Genomic DNA, 17,581 nt, shown 5'->3' on the forward strand with positions numbered 1-17,581 from the left:
ACATACATTTGCATAAGTTAACACTTCTCTATCACGCAACTTCCGACTGCTTGACAAGCTAAAAGGTAAGCCAACCCAATATCATAATCTTGGGGTAAAAAATTAATTAAAATTGAATGAATATTTGCAAAACAGTGATTTTTGAGCAAAATACGCTATGTTGGGTACCGCGCCCCTTAACTACCCTACCGGAGAGATGTTAGTTGACCACTTCACGCGGTTTTTCGACGGTATTTTATCATAATTAATTCAGGTAAACATCGTTATCGGACATTATGTACCGCGGGTGGGTTATAATCTTCAGGCGATCAATGAACGTGTATTTCGAGCAAAGACGACATTCCATGTACTTCAACATAGTGCGTTGCTTGTGAACAGTAAGTGTGAGCGCCACCTACGGTTCCTCATCGTAGACGAGAATTTCTCAGAACCACCTCCCCGATCAAATGGCGGACATGGCCGTGTGTTGAATAGTGCAGGTTTGAAACACCAGTGCCTTTGTTGTATTGCAAAGTATCTTGATTGGTCGATGTAGAACTTACAAAATACGAACTTTTAATACGTACATAACATAGACTAATTAGTTTGTTTTGTCTATAGTGCATGTCATGCAATGTTCATCGTCATGTTTTATTGTATTTCTAACATTCTGCATTTCTTTCAAAGAAATTTAACTTCAGACTTTTCACGAAAATCTACCTCGTTTAGTTCTATTAGACAGGTGACAGATTTTCGTTCCATCGGCAACTGATGACGCCGACTGTAGCATGTACATGTAGACAGTATAGGCTGTGTGTGTGAGGTTATTTGTTTCTGAAACGGTATATTGCGTGATATAAATTGCCGCGAAATTCACTCTTTTGACCCCCTTTCCTTATAAAAAGTCTCTCATCATAATGATGGAGGAAACGAGGCAAGTTCAAGAAACCCAACAAAGGAAACAACCTATTATTTTCATGGGCCCTGTTTTCCAACCTCATCGTCACGTTACGTAGATTGACCAAGGTTTCTAACCATGTGTAGACAACCAACGCACGTCGGAAATATCGTAGATAAGATTGTTAACATTCCCTGTGTGCCGTCTTTGTTTGTCTGGGCTAAACTGGTGACGCACCCAATTTGAATTCAGTGTTTTGCCCTTAATCCATGATAGCTGAGGGCTAAAGAATCGATTGACGGATGTTACGTTTCCTCCGACGTCAGCATTGAATGACCTTTCAACTCTCTATTGACGTACTCATTTCAGGGTCAGTCACTCCACACAGAACAGTGCCGAGGTGTTTTGAAAGTAGAATTTTATCAACCTACAAACGCGCCCGATTTTATGTTTTCTGGCTGTAAAAACATAGGCACAGTAAGAAATGTGAACATCAAATTGTATCTCTATCGACAAAATATGTAAAATAGATTTATGGACGGATCCGATTTTAAGTTTTTGGCCGTAAAAGAAGCGTCGGAACGATAAAAATTTGAACTTCAGATTACCTACAAACAATGTGAATGGTGTCAGATACGGACCCAATTTAACCACGGTCCCTTAGTTTTCGGTTGTTAACGCCGGAACGTGAACAGTTTGAACATCGGATTTTACTACTGTAGTGTCATTGTACATTTCTGTCGGGGCTATTGACAAAGGTTGAGACGACCCAAACTAGCCAAAATTAGCCAACCACCATAAACCACCATAAACGACCCATATCATCAAGTAAACGACCTAAAATAAGCACAGGATGAAATATGTCTCAGATTTCTGGAGAAACCGCCCCAAAAACGGCGAAAACCAGCCGGCATTTTCGATCATTGCAAATTCCTATACATGCCATCAACGAGTTAAGGGGTTCGGTTTGTTTCTTCAATAGAGGGCGCTGTGCAAGATTGTTACTGCTTTTACAACGTAAAGTGTAGCACAGGGAATTTCCCCGTTGTCGTGTTAGTGGCTTACCAAGGAATGAGATCAAAGTTTTTAGTTTATTACATTTTTACAGCTCATTCACATTTTTTTTGATACCAACATTAATTTATTTGAATAAATTCTACAACCAAATATTAAGATAACATGTGCCGTGGCCCTGGTTCCATACATGTACATACACATACCTGCATATATGTGCATGCATGCATGCATGCACACAAACATATATATGCGTGCATGCAGGTTACCATGGAAAGTTGAAGATCTAGCAAATAACAGATTAAGTGGGTGGTCGCTTTAAAAAAAACAGCGCCCTCACATGGCCATATTGATACAAGGGCATATTACAGGAAACATGCATGTCTACATTTATATGTGGAGACACACACACATACATACATACATACATACATACATACATACATACATACACATATACATGCATGCATGCATATACACACACATACATACATACATACATACATACATACATACATACATAGGCAGGCTGACAGATAATGAATGTAGACTCGGACTCTAAGCACGTGGCATTATCAACATCACGCAGGACTTTCAACTGCATAAAGGTTTTAATTTCAAAAGTTTGAAGCTTTAATTTTTTTCACAAACAAGTCATCATCAATAATACAGCTGCATCCACCTGATAGAGGTGTTTGAATTATCATGGTGACTGAATAACACATGTAGTAGACTTGTGCTTCAAAATACATGAAACAATAAAAAAAATTCTTCATTCACTTGGCTGGATGTACTCAAAGTGGATCCATTTTTCAATTACACATATTACCCACAGCAGACATGGCATTAAATGGCAAGATAGAACTGCTTTGGACAAAATCAGTTCATAGAATAAGTGCCAAAACCTGAAAAATGGCAACAAACATTGGATCATGTTGTAAAATATTTGACATTTACATGTATGGTAGTCAGTACTCAAACATTACAGGAAAAGACCAATCTCCTGCTGCAGTAGGTTTTTGTGGCTAAATTGTTTTAGAGATTTTTTGACATCCTCACTTGCAACCACATATTTACTGGTAAAATATGGATGGCGTGATTTTATACATGTAATTGAAATGTGATAGTATGTATCTCGTAATTTAGATTTGGTTGGTATCCATTGGCCATTAGAATCTGGATACATATAACGCTCTTTGTGGCAGAAAGCAATATCAAATGGAATAGTTTTCACATGAATGGGAAATCCCATTTTGCATGAGGGGCATGTTTTACCCCGCATGGTTTTGTTAACTGTTATTATTTCCCACTCATTATCATTGTGGAAGTAACTGGTGAAAAGCTGAGTTGGACTTTTTTCTGTCAAACTTATTCTGTCAATATTTTCCACATCTTGTATTTTTTTAGGGATTCGCTTCCTACCAGAATTGGGTTTCCTGCCAGCAGCTTTGGGTATTGTTCCCCTGAACAAAGCTGCTAAATTTGGAAGTTTGGCCTTTTTTTCCACCCAGTCAATGTACTTTTGCAGTAACCCCATGTCATGTGCTGCAGCAAGTGCATGTTGACATAAGTTTGAACTGTGAAATACATCACACTCACATGACATAGACGATTCTGCACAAATGACATACACATATGGTTTTTCATTTTTGCTACTGAGGTGCAGTGACAGTGCTATCTGTGAGTATAGTTCTACCATTTTTGTTTCCAGGCACTTGACATATTGCATTGTCCATATTCAAAAGTGCCTCAGCTTTCACCCACAGTGCACTTAATGTCTGCTGGGATGCCGGTAATTTACTTTTAATTTGCCAAGGCTGTAAAGATAAACGCTGTTTGACCTGAGTTCCTGAATTTCATTTACATGTACTATATTTTCAACAGGTGTACTTTCAATATCAAGAGAGGCCCTGTAAAATTTGTCAATATGTTGTTTTCTTTGATCATCAGTCATTACCTGCCATACATTGAGTTTTTTTTGAAAATGTTTATACTCTTTGCTCAATGTGAACTCACCCATCTCATGAATAGCTTTAGTGACTTCCTTATATTGATTGTTACTAATGTTGTATTGCTGATCATTTACAGTACACCAATCATTTTTCTCCCATTTTGCTTCTCTTTTACTTAATGAATTCACACATTCTACAGAATTTTGTGTATAGATCAGAGGTGGACTACCAAGACCAGCCTTTTCCCTGACATGTGCTAACATACATTTTGATATTTTGTCTGCTTTATGAGAAACAATATACTGAAAAAACTTTGGGGGGTCATTTTTAGTGTGTTCCCTTTCAAGGCTATTCCATTTTTCTGAACAAACTTTTAGTTTTTCCTGAAAGTCAAATTGATCGGTTGAATCGACAAGACCATTTTGCTTTGTTTTGTTTGTTATGTCTATAAGACCAAATATGTCAGCTATTATTGTCATTGCTAAATCTGAGAGTTTTCTTTTTATGTTATCTTTACTGTGATTAAAGCATAGCAAATGTCCAGGTTGGGCTTCACCTTCAGCACATCCTAACCCATCCCTGAATCCCATATAAATTGCAGGGTCATCGTCTGTACCAAAGAATTTTATTTTTCTTAATTCTGGCTCTGCAGATGCAAGGACTGATGAAGAATAACTAAATGACTCTTTGTCTTGAGAACAATGAAGCATGCTTGGCCCAGCAAATACAGGATGCTGGCCAGTTGTACGGTTGATAACGCTAAGATTATGAAAGGCAGTATTTGTCACAAAAAATGGTCCCAAGTTGTATGTCACATCAATTGATAGTACAGAAAACTTTACCGGATTAGTACAAAACCTTACTAGATCAAACAACTGTTGTTTTGTGTAGTTTACACACATTGGACCATGTTTACCAATGCGAAGATCTCTAACAAAAGCTTGTTTATCTCCCCTTTTCCTGTGTTCCTGTACCTGCTGTATGGCAGCTGAAATCCAGTCTTGATCACCAAATTCCCCTGACAGTTTGTCACGTTTTCGTTTCTGATTTTGACGGTACACTTGCCTTTTATTTCTTATTTTGGTATTGTCATGGGTGCTGCTGTAAACCAACCCAGGTGAATTTTCATCGAGTGCAGACTTCAAATTTTCTAAAGAACTTGGTAATGTTTGAGTGTAGGGTACCGGTGAAGAGACTTTGGCATTACCATGAGGTTGTAAATTAAGTGTCCCTGGCTTCCCTGACCAACAATATTGGACAATGACAGGTGATTGTACATTTGCAGAGTCTACACTTTCTAAAGTTGCGATCATTCTTTGAAAGTTTGTGTTGTTATTGTTAGTACTGTACCGCCTTTTAAGTTTGTAGATTTCCTTCAGTGGTTTTCTAATATCTTTATACTTCCTACCCTGTCTGACTTTTATTCCTCCAAATTTTGGTTTACCATCATCATCAAAAACAATTTTTGCAGTCTGCACTGATGACAAAATGTTCTCTTCTCTGGATACCCAAAAGTACTTGGCAGCTTGACCACCCTTTGTCCATGCTCCACAGCGGCTACTGGCACAGATATCACCTAAAGATATCTTGTCTACACTACATTTGAAAACACAGTTCTGAGGATTACCTTCATTATTAAAGATTGGTTCAGGCAATCTATTACACAGTTTGTTTTCAATATTGTCTATGAGGAATATTTCAATTAGTTCTTGAGCTCCTAACATCTTAGATGGTGTACTATAGACTTCAGAAGACCCATGCACAATAATATCCTGATTTTCTTCAGTGTCGCTCAACACAATAGGATCCATGGTCTGTTGACTGAAAAGAGAAAAGAGTGTTATTGCACACCACCTGTATGTAATACATTTACACACACACACACACACACACACACACACACACACACACATTCGAATGCACATGCTTAACAAAGCTACTTGATAACTATTTTCTACATATGAACAAACAGTAATTATCAGTTATTTTTGCTACATGAATATTGTTTTCGCTACACCTTAGTCTCATTAATAAGCACTGTAGGAATTAACAATCATCCTAAGAGTTAAGGCAATGATGGCTGTAATGCTTATAATCTCACCTAGATACTGATGGCGGGGGAGTAATGCTGCTACTTTCCTCCTGAAATTGTGGATAATGAAGATTATCAATTTACATGAAAGTCAAAGTCACCTTTAAAGGCTTAACTAGGCTATAAATAGGACCTATCTCTTAATCCCTTCATTGTTTCAAATGAGTGACACATGGAAGGAGCTCTGCGACAATTCTAGAAAACATGCATTTTATCTGAATCACACCGACAAATACAGTACCAAACCAAGATATTACGTTTTGTGAATACCTCTGCCAGTGGGTTTTGGTGACATTTCTCTTTTATTCTGAATTAAAGTTGTATTTCTAGTGCTAAAACTGAATCAGTACACAAAGTCAAGCATTCAGTAGCAAGCTATCCGGCATGTAGCAAGCTATCCCGGCATTCAATAGCTGTCAATCACTGGAAATGCCAAAGGTCAAAATGCGTGAACATATGGTTTGTGCATGGGATTGTTTACAATGTACACAAATCAATAAACAATTTGATGGAATTCTCATGATGAAGTGTGAATTGCGTTTTTAGCTACATGCTACTTACTATTGCGAATGATTGGATGAGTATGACAAGTCTATGAGGCTAGAAATGAAAGCCTTGTCAGCCACCTGTAAAACTTCCTGTTTTCCTATCCCAATGTTTTGTACAATTCCAGACAATCAAGTGCCTTACTTAGCTTCTATGGTTTTTGTGTAGCGTGGTTACTCGCACTTGATCACACTGATTCTAGGAACACAGTTTCGTTACCTTGATTCACTTGGCAATTAATGAGTTTTTTATTGGCATTTCAGTTTTAAAAATTAAATTTTTATCACAGTTTTATTCGTAATCGTTGTCCTATTTATCCCTTTCTCTTCTGACAATAGTTTGGCTTAGCCTTTTCATCTGTTGTAGTTCAACACTGTAAGTTGCTATTTACATTTTTTTATACGTATTTTAGGGCTAGTTTGAAGGTTTTGCGGTTTTACTGTTTTCATGTGGAGAACAAATTTGTTTCAGTTTTTATATAACTGTTTCATGTCTTTCGCAAATTCACGTTTTTATCATTTAGTTTTTTGTTTCATTTTAGAAGATTTTTAAAATATTTATTATAGCAGCAAAGTTAGTTCAGAGAGGGAGAATGAAATTTCACACGTTCAGCCTTCTGAGACATGTGAGGCAATCCACAAATGAAAACAACGCCGGTCACGAGACAATAACAAGGGTGGTTAGATTGAATTTTTGGCTTCAACAACAGCCGCCGCAAAGGCAGGACTACGAAAGACATTTACTAAATTACACGACATCAAAAATAACAGCCAGTTTCAAATTTAAAAAAGTACATTTCTTTGAAATTATTTCACGCATAGTGATTACCAGTGCTGTACCGAGTTCAATGAAGAGAGCCATCATTGAAGCACTGCCAAGCAATGATTTTAGCTATCTTTCTCTAAAGACAATATGCCGAGAGGTGGACATTGATAAAATATTGTTATTTTTTACCGCTGGTTTATTTTTGAAACAGTCTGTAACAAAAAACCTACGGACGACGAAAAAGAAAAGAACGAAAAAAAAAGTACTGTGGTCGTTGCTCTGACTGCATGCAGTCAGCCCTTGTATGTGTATTCCTTGAGTTGCAAATAATGGAGACATTCACAAACCCAAATGGGGTATTTTGTCAGGTCTTACTTAGTTACTTGTAAGGCAGTATATAGCTTCAGTTCATTATAGCAACAATTTTGCGCTGTTGCCTCCTCTAATTTTATTCAGATTTCTATTGAGCCATCTCATTGATCTGAACCCACACCAATTGCTTCAAGTTCAGAAACCAACACACTCCTGAGTCAACTTATCTGTAGTGTAATGCTATGTTGGCTTTTAGTATTTACTTCAAGACATAGCGGTTGAGATTATGATTTCCTCCAGATAAGCTGATAAACTCATTGTTGATAACACCACCCAGAGTTACGCATAAATATGCAGGCACTGGCAGAAAAGCCACACCCAGCCACACCCACTCCCTGGGATCGAGATAAATACCTTTAAGTGGACACCATGGCTAATAGGCATGACTAATGATGACAATGAAGTGGTCTAGAAATGAAATCTAACTTGTTATTTTTTGTAAAGCAAAACCAGAGGACTTGTTGGACTTTACATTTAATGGAATACAGGATCACCATGTGAATTTTATGAAAGAAATATTTGACAAAATTAAAGCTGCAAGCAGCATTGACTGAGCCCAGGCAATTAACCCATTGCACCCTGACCCCTCAGAACTTTTGTGTTTGTGTGGACATCTTTGTTGGAGCAAGATTCAAAGGCTTAAAATATGTGTTTTACAGAGTTACTCATGGGCAACATCAATGACTTACATCAACACATTTGTGTTGACTTACAGTTGGCACAGATATCTTTACTACAAAGTATGCAATTCCCTCCTAGTTTGGCTTGGGATAATGCCATGGTAACTTCCCAAGGAAAAGTGTTGTTTCTTTGCTATTGGAGTGACTGGGTAATTTTGAGGATAACACATCAAGTGGACAGAGTTGGCATTGTTACCATGAACATGGCTAGCTGCTCTGCTAGCTGTGTTGTCATCAATTTCATCTCACCACTCCAATTAAGAAAGAACCAGTTTGCCTTGGGAAGTTATCATTACTTTGGTATATTGCCATAATCCCTAGCCAAATTGGTAGGTGATCATCTACCTACTTTGGTGTTCAGAAAACACTAAGTGCTAACTGTAAAACTTATTTACTGCATTTTGATACTACTTTCATGCTCAAAACAGCAAGAGAACTGACAATAATAGGCCATTTTCATGACCCCTGAGTGACCTCACATCCTGGTCTTTTTGGTGGTATGGCATCCTACAACATTGAGCATTCCCCCCTTTTGTAACTGATTACATCTCACATTTTGTACTAGGATGAATGTGAATGCATAAATTGAATTTTATGGTCAACTGTTACAGAGTTTGAACTCAAAATGGTAAACTCATACCAACAAAAAAGCCAGGATGTAAAGGTCACACAGGGGTCATGAGAGTGGCCTATTGGACTCACATCAGATGAAATGACCACTACATCACCAGAAGTGCTTGCCTCAGAAGTTTTTCTGTGAAAAGGAAACAGTGATATGGGTTGAAAATTAGTTTCTTAGAATATCTTATCAGAAATTGTGTACTTGTAAGATACAAATTATTTTTGCATGCCTATACATAGATTACTGCATTCCTGTAGTAGTTGGTATTTACTAAGGTTTATTATCAAAGTGATTATTCTACCAAACTTCAATGCATTGCCTTACATACAGAACGTACCTCTCTTCAACATCTGTTGTACTTGGTGGAGATGTACACACACGTGACGACGTATGTTTCTTGGGACTTTCTAGTGCATGTACCTGTTCTTGTAGATGTACATCTATGTAATGGTTGTGCATTTGTGACACATCTGTGAATGGTCCAGCATGACATTCTGTACATGTAAGGCTGAAAATATCAAAAGATAGAATTGAGCAATGATGTCAATACTTTGTTTGAAGCATATAATATCAAACGTTACTTTAACTTTTTCACCCCTAGATTTCCCTGTAACAAGTCTAAGTTTACCATAGAAAACAATGGACTTGGACTAAAACATGGTTGTGAAAAGGTTTCAGGCTAAAGCACCTTTTAGATGTAAAGACTATGCAAAGTTGAATATTTGAGGAACACATAAAGGTCCTTACTTGGTGATATTCATTTTCCTTTTCTTTGGCGGGCTTGGTGTCTTCTTTCCTTGGGTTTTGCTGTCGTCATACCTCTTCCATCCATCATACTTTAATTTTCTCACATGTTTTCTTGAAACTGCTCCTCTGTTGCATGCATTGATAAACATGCTGTCTTTCTCGTGTTCCCATACCCTGTGCAATATTTCAAAATGGACAGTTTGACATCAAACAGTGACAGTATCATCTTTCCAAAGCCATTTCTGCTTCGTTCATGCATAATTACTTTATAAACTCCACTTGACGCAATGTAAGGACAATGACCAGGTATTTCAAAAACAAACTCATAACTAAAAATAAAATTATTATTATTATTATTATTATTATTATTATTATTACAAGTTTAGGGGCTATAAGTATTATATAGAAATCTAATACCAGTTCATTGAAGCTGTGGGAATTCTGAAAAAGAGGTGTTGTTTATTTTAATTTTGTCAATAGGGGTGACTTCTAATTGTCGTACATATATTCTCTCCGCCCAGTTAGGTGTTTCTTTTGACATCACTACCCTTATGAATATTCATATACTTGCAAAAACTGACAGTCGCTGTGTCTGGCAGCGCCTGCTCACAGCTGCTGAGCTGCACAGCGTAGGCTTCGAATGCAGGCCCATCGGGGCAGTCGTGGGCATGTAGAAAACAAGGCACATCGACTGTGGAGAGTCTATGCCAGTGTAATTGGCCTTGTAAACGTACCTTCAGCGTGGCATTTGTAGTTGTGGCGAAAACCATAAACCCTCTCCCTATGCTGACGTTGTTGGTTTTATTTTGTTCATGTGCATTAACTGTAAGCAATCAAGGAAGTTTTGGGATGGAATAGAGCAAAGGCATGAGCTTCCATGAGATCTGTGCTACAAATATAACTTTACGCATGCGCACTCTTTTGCAAGTGTAATCTGCCAATATGAGCGTGCGCAGTTGAGTGAACGTGCTCGTGAATGTGTAGTCTGCACACTACGTCTCGTGTCATTCAGCTTTGCATGTCAGGTGCCGCCAACAGGTAAATTTCATGAATTTCGCAAAATCATCACAAAACATGTTTTGAAGGCTGATATACCGATTTTTCTTATTTTTGACCTTGACATAAAATTTGGAGGGGAAAGTGAGAGCTGTTCGTAACTGCCCTCCCGCTGGCATACACTGAAAATGTGCCCTCCCACTGAATTGTGATGCCCAATGCCCTCCGGTATCTACAGTCTGCCCGCTCCCCGCTCCCCACAACAATTCAAGCTCCCCACTGCCCTCTCCCCACTACTAAAATTCCCCATTGCCAACTAGATGCCCACTAGGCAACCCAGATCAACACAAAACCATGCCAGTAGTTATCAGTATACTTGGAACATTGCTCCCCTCTAAGTTTGGCGCTTAATTTCTCCTCAAGTTTTATCAACCACGCCGCTTTCCCCTCCCTCTACCTATTTTCCGGTGCCCACTGTCAAAAACTTTCTCCCCGCCCGCTGAAAGTAATGAAATTTCTTCTCCGCCCACATTAAATATCGATATTTTCTCCCCGCCCGCTGATTAGTTTTGAAAATTGCCCGCCCGCTAAAAAACTTCGCACGAACACCTTTTTGCACGAACAGCTTAGTTGGCGGCACCTGACCCATGTTGACAGAAACTGGAATTACTGCAGAGAATACTTTTCAGGACATCACATGTGAGTCTCTAAGGTAACAAGTAGGACGTTTAGGAAATCTTTTCAGAAAGTTCACGCCGCCTGTGGCCATTTTGTGGAGTATAAGCTTATAGTTATACATACCTGGAGCGTATACAGTATTTCTACTGTACAGTGTACATATTGCCGGATAATATGCGATGGAATTTTACGGTTTCACGTCGTTCAATCATTCAGATGGAATGCTGCCCTTCTCCAAACTTTGAAAAAACAGGGTGACAGATTTGGAATGCTAACAATTGTATATCAAGAATGACGTAATTTAATGAGAAGACATTTGTATTCGAGCACGGCTACAGTTTTGATTCGAGAACTCTCATCATGATGGACCGTGGTTGTATTCAACAATCGAGAGGGCACGGGTGAGTCGAACTTTTTCCTATGTCCTTGTAGCACTTGTGCAAAAATAAGCGAATCCACAGGCCTTTGGCGAATCAATAAATGCATTTTTCACCAAGCTGAAAGGTTGAAAGATCCGTCCGTCACTTTTGGACGAACTAGATAAATGCAGTCAAACCCAGCTGGGCAAATAATGTGACTTTGTTCTGGAAATTACGAAGACGACGTGCGGTGGAACTTTGCAACAAAGTTTCAATATCTGTACTGACGTACTTGAATGACTGGCACAGGAAACAATGGCCAATAAAACGCATTCTCGTTGCATTTTGATAATGTATCGATCACAATGACACAGAAATTATGCCTCCTCCGGGCAGAAGGGCCATGGCCAATTTTTAGCCCTGCTACAGTATGTCTCAGTGCTGAAAAGGCCATGTTGTTGTCAGGTTGTCACGGCGACTTTTAAAATTTACATACAACTCTGAGAGTGAAACGGGTTATAGGTCACAGAACTTTTGAGTCCCACTGTCGTCCATTATACCTGTTTCCTTGGGTATTAAAGGTGTGCAAGTATACACATCAAAAGACTAGAAAATTCACTTCATGGGCAGAATCTCGTAAAGTAGCCTTTTCTTGTCTGGTCAACGAAAAAAGATACCCCTGATCTAAAATATGCATGGTTTTAAATAAAAAGCTGTGGTTACTGAAATGGTTACTATGGTAACATTAAACAAAAAGGAACATGGAGTTCATACTGTTATAAATACACTTAGCATTTGCATAGTAACTGGGATTACTTTTAATGGACTTTGGACAAAAATTGAAATTTTAAAACGCAAATAGGGTACTATGGAAAACAGGGCAGTAAAAATGGATATCATATTTTGTCTTTCTAACCCGAAACAACCCTTTGGTATAATATTTCTGTTGATTACTGGATTTTTACACTGGATATTTGGTCTTTCTAACCCAAAATATCCCTTTGATATAACACATTCTGTTGATTCCTGGATTTTAGGTGGAATCTTTGAAAAACTGGTAATTTTAACTCCTGAATGGTTGCCATGGAAACATCTCACATTAAAATGAGTGTAATTCTTTTGGTGTTCTAACCAGAAAAACCCCTATTATCAATTTTTACATCAATCAATAGTTCTTTAATAGGAATTAGGGAAAAAGTAACGTTTTCAATCCAATAATAGTTACCATGGCAACTCAAAACATTAAAATAAGTCTGGATTTTTGTGTTCTCTGACCCCAACTCCCCCCGCTAGATAATTTTCATATCAATCAAAGTAACTTGTCATTGGATATTAGAAAAACTGAAAATTTAACCCCTAAAATGGTTACCATGGAAACGTGGGGCACTGAAATCGATATCATATTTGGTCTTTTCGACCCAAAATACCCTTATGGTGAAATTTTCACGGAAATTGAACCTATTATTATTCGCGTTATTATTTCTATATAATACTTATATTAATTATTATTATTATTATTATATTGTTGTTGTTATTACAATGTTATTGCATACATCACTGATTTGCCATTTATAGTTTGATAACTTGAGGAAATTTCCTAATTCAAGACCATAAAAGTAAACTGTACTGAGTTTGCTTCAATTGCCCTAATTGATATTACATACACAAACAAGTGGTGATCCGTACCACAAATACTGAACTTAAGAACTTAGGAACAATCATGTGGGTGTAAGAGATTTAAAGTGTGGCTGCCCATTGAAAATCTCTGGTGGAGAACACTAATGGAGAGACTAAGAGTAAACTTGCTACACTGGTGAAACATTTCATTTGAAAACATGGGGAAAAGTGCCAAGGATACAATTTCTTGGTTCAAGTTTTTTTTATGGTAAATTACTAGAATGGATCTACCAAAAAATCATGCAAGGTGACTCAGTCCTCCCAACATCTTAAGTGGAAATTGAAAGAAAATCACAGTATCAGTAAAATGTTTTGTTTTGAAACTCTACAGACAGGCTGTATTGCACTACTTCTGGGTTGTCCACTTCTGTAAACCTCTATAGATTTCCATCACAAGTGAGGTCTGAGTTGTGATGAGCACAGACAATATACATATATCCTTTCTAGACAAATGCACATAATAAAGTCATGCCGTATCTATACATCAAATGTCATCAGTCAATAATTTATGCTGTTATCCAGTTTTTAGTTGGAAGACTGACACTAATTCAATATCACCTATTACAATATTTCCTCATATTTCCACACATGATAAGTGGAGCATACATACTGGCACAAGACCAGTAATTCATTCCCCATAGACGACAATGTTAGCGTTTAGCTTAATATTCCTACTTTACAAGGTCTGTTCATTCACCAGTAAAAATCTCGTGGGGTCAAGTCCACAAAAATTTTTAATTAGGGGTCAAATAGCACCCTCAGTGGCAAAAATGACAAAATCCAGGCCAACTTTCACATTTCCTGAGGGCAACACAACTGCAAGCATTTCAGCAAAATATAAACAGGCGCTATCACTCTAATGGGTATTTTTAGAAAATCCTTGATTTGTGTTTTACAAAAATACTCCATAGGCAGTGCTAATCTTTAAAGTTTCAATTCAGCTCACAAAGAATAAGAAAGGACTTCTTCTTTTACTGGAACTATATTCGTGGGTAAAGAACCCGGAAGTAAATTACTGGACTTGTGCCAATATGTATGACTAGGAGTTATCTTTCTTAGTAAATACTTTTTGCTGATCTTGTTATCCAGTTATTACCTTTACTAATTATGGGTCTTAAGGATACACATACACTGACAGTTTACTGGCTAACCATTGTACTTACCATCTTTCTTTGTTAAAACTATCCCAATTGGATTTTGCCGGACTGTGGAAAACCAGTCAGATCATCAGAATCACTTTCTGAACATTCCGAATCACTGTCTTCTTGCTGAATACACAAAAGACAAGATAATGTAACTGATACATTCAAACTTTGTTAGAAAAACAATAACTCATGGCGGTGACTTTTAACAGTATCTGAATAAAAAGCAGGAGCAGAAGGAGAACATTTTTTTAATTTTCTCACTCAGAATGAAATATTTATAGTACATGTTGATTACACTCCTCAATAGATAATCTGGACAAGCGTAGTTGTATATATAAAGCAAGAATTAAGTTTATTGAAGTAGTCTGAATAAAGGACTGAAAGACTAACACAACATTATATTTGGGGTCATTTCAGTTTCACTAAAAATTGAATTTTATAATCAAGATTTTGTGTATCAACTGTATACCCCTACATACACAGTTATACTGGGCTTGAAATGTCAATATCTATCTAAGCCTCTTGATAAATACATAAATACTTACCTGTACATGATTTTCAATGTAATGAATGTTTACTTCTCCTTGTGTTTCAAATTTGTGGCCACAAGTGGGACAGTCAAACTCCTGTAATTTTTAAGGGAAGTGAAAGACTGTTATCTATACCATCTGGAGTGTACAAACCCTACTGCCTGAAAGGTTCTTGTTGCAAAGAAATAATAGTAAATAAAACTATCTGTCAAGTGATGGCATCAGTCTTCCACTTTTGTATAACCTATAACCAATATAGTGCATCAATGTGCAGATTTATCATGTACTTACCTCTACATGGCAAGAAAAGTAGTGAAAATATGCCTCCCCTTCTTCTGTGAACTTTCTTTTGCAGGTGGATTCCGGGCATGTAAACCACTGAAAATGTCAGATTCGGTACAATTACCTTCAAACCTACACATGAGTCATTGGTCATGTGGTTACTGCATGAAAACATTTCCAATATGTAACACCCTCCCCCCCCAAAAAAAAAAGTTTCGAGAAACAATTTCCGATGAGATTTAGAAAACTACAACGAGTACTCTGTCAAGTCAAGAGAATTGTCTTGAAATATCATTCTGATGGTGTCACATAACGTTTGGTTGTTCTCGCAACAAGACAACACAGTTGGATGACTTCCGGTAAGTTCTGACAGAATAGATGGCATTGATGGAAAATCATTAAAGAGTCTCTCTTGGAGCAAAAAAAAGCGCAAAATCTTCCAAAACATAGTTAAACACTAAAAATCGTAGAACTTAACCTTTTTTTCACTCACCTGCACATTATTGGCCGGTGAATGAGAGTCTGGAGACCACATGTTTTCGAATATTCGTCAATTATGCCCAACTAGCACTGCACAAAGTTTGAAAAAGCGCCCTCCTTCGGTGAGCCCAGTTACGATGCTGAAGTTATTTTCGTTTTCAGTTGTGTCATCGAAATGAGCCCCACAACTTGGTAATTGATAGTACCAACAACATGGCTGCCCGCAATTCTGTCGACGGTTTCTCCAGAAGGTGGAGTTTTATTGTATCCCTGAATACCTAGAATGTTTGTTTTAGGTCGTTTACTTGATGATATGGGTCGTTTTTGGTGGTTTATGCTGGTTTGGCTAATTTTGGCTAGTTTGGGTCGTCTCAACCTTTGTCAATAGCCTTTCTGTCGGTAGGCCTAACGGATCCAATTTTCATTTAACACGATCGTCCTTCAAACGTCTGAACACTGAACAGGAACAGTTTTGAAAATCGGAACCCTGGGATTTTATCTGTACCGACAATCATAAATAGTGTCAGGAATGAACCGAATTGTAACTTGTTTTGAGCCATTACAACGTAATAACGCGAAAAGTTTTCAACATCCGTAGGTGGGGCCGAAGGGGTAATTGTTGCCTAATCGCTGGATGTTAGTACGTTTTCTCCGACATTCGCATTGCGTAATCAGTCTTTCCACACAGAACAGTTACGAGATGATCTGAAAGTATAATGTAGGACTTTATTGATGACCTACAACGCGCCCGATTAATTTTTTTTATTCCGGTCATAAATACATAGGAACAGTATTTTGAAGTACAAATTTTATCTGTAACGACAAACTATGTAAAATAGTTTTATAAACGGACCCGATTTTAAGTTTTCTAGTCTACCGATTTTAAGTTTTCTAGGCTTAAACGTCGGAACGATATCAAATTTGAACTTCAGATTAACTACAAACAATATGAATGGTGTCAGGTACGGACCCAATTTAACTTAGTCTTTCGGTTGTAATAACGAATACTTTTGAACATGGGATTTTATCTATACCGATAAACATTGTAAAATAGCATCGGGAACGAAACGAATTTTAAGGTTTATTTTAGCCATAGCGTGAACGGGAAATGTTTTCAACATCGGATTTTATCTGAATCGGTAGATATGTAGGCAAACATTTAAATTGTGTCAGAAACGGGCCGTGATTCAGGGAACAGTAGACAATCTCCCTGAAGTCGACGAATGTCCTGAAGGGTAAATAGCTCAAAACAGCAATGAAACTTGCTTGATTGACCCCGCGATACAGTCTTTCTGATGATTGTTACTACGCTACAGATTGCTGCAGATAAACAAACTTGCGTAAATAAATTAATAAATTAATGCTTGCTTTCCCCAGGGACAACACAAAACGCGTTGGAAATCACATGTTGTTCTCCTAGGTCACTGTGCTCGTCACTGCAGGTTGGCAATCGATATCGACCAACTACTGTGACTAAACTTAATTCCCCTTTGTAGGTAGCATGGCAGAGTTTTTGGTGAAATTGACATGAGCACTCCGTACACAAAAACCCGTGACAAGCAACTTCCCATCGCGCGGTGGCTACATCCCCTGCCCTACGTTACCCTATCGAAATCCGGTTTTGGGACGATTCAGAATTTACTTCCAGGGGCAGGGTGGAGGATTTTCTATTTTCTCGGTGATTTTTTTCCATGTCCCCCCCTAGTAAATTATAGAAAAAATCTATGGCCCCCCTCATCTTTCCTGTTTTTTTTCCATGGCCCCCCT

At 37.8% G+C, this 17,581-nt stretch overlaps 1 protein-coding gene and 1 long non-coding RNA gene across 2 annotated transcripts; both read right to left on the minus strand.

Moving 5' to 3' along the window:
• Window positions 1-2,775: 2,775 nt before the first annotated feature.
• Window positions 2,776-9,717, minus strand: LOC139126205 (uncharacterized). The gene is made up of 6 exons (XM_070692254.1): window positions 9,668-9,717; window positions 9,258-9,428; window positions 9,001-9,052; window positions 5,945-5,985; window positions 4,215-5,664; window positions 2,776-2,796 (listed from the first exon to the last, which is right to left on the minus strand). Exons 1-6 carry the CDS (start codon window positions 9,679-9,681, stop codon window positions 2,776-2,778), a joined length of 1,749 nt encoding a protein of 582 aa, XP_070548355.1. The 5' UTR covers window positions 9,682-9,717.
• Window positions 9,718-15,067: 5,350 nt separating this feature from the next.
• On the minus strand, window positions 15,068-15,904 carry LOC139126518 (uncharacterized). The gene is made up of 3 exons (XR_011550619.1): window positions 15,828-15,904; window positions 15,344-15,430; window positions 15,068-15,148 (listed from the first exon to the last, which is right to left on the minus strand). It is a non-coding gene; the product is annotated as an uncharacterized lncRNA (long non-coding RNA).
• Window positions 15,905-17,581: the final 1,677 nt, after the last annotated feature.

Source organism: Ptychodera flava (assembly GCF_041260155.1).
Source record: "Ptychodera flava strain L36383 chromosome 3 unlocalized genomic scaffold, AS_Pfla_20210202 Scaffold_27__1_contigs__length_13241970_pilon, whole genome shotgun sequence".
NCBI lineage: Eukaryota > Metazoa > Hemichordata > Enteropneusta > Ptychoderidae > Ptychodera > Ptychodera flava.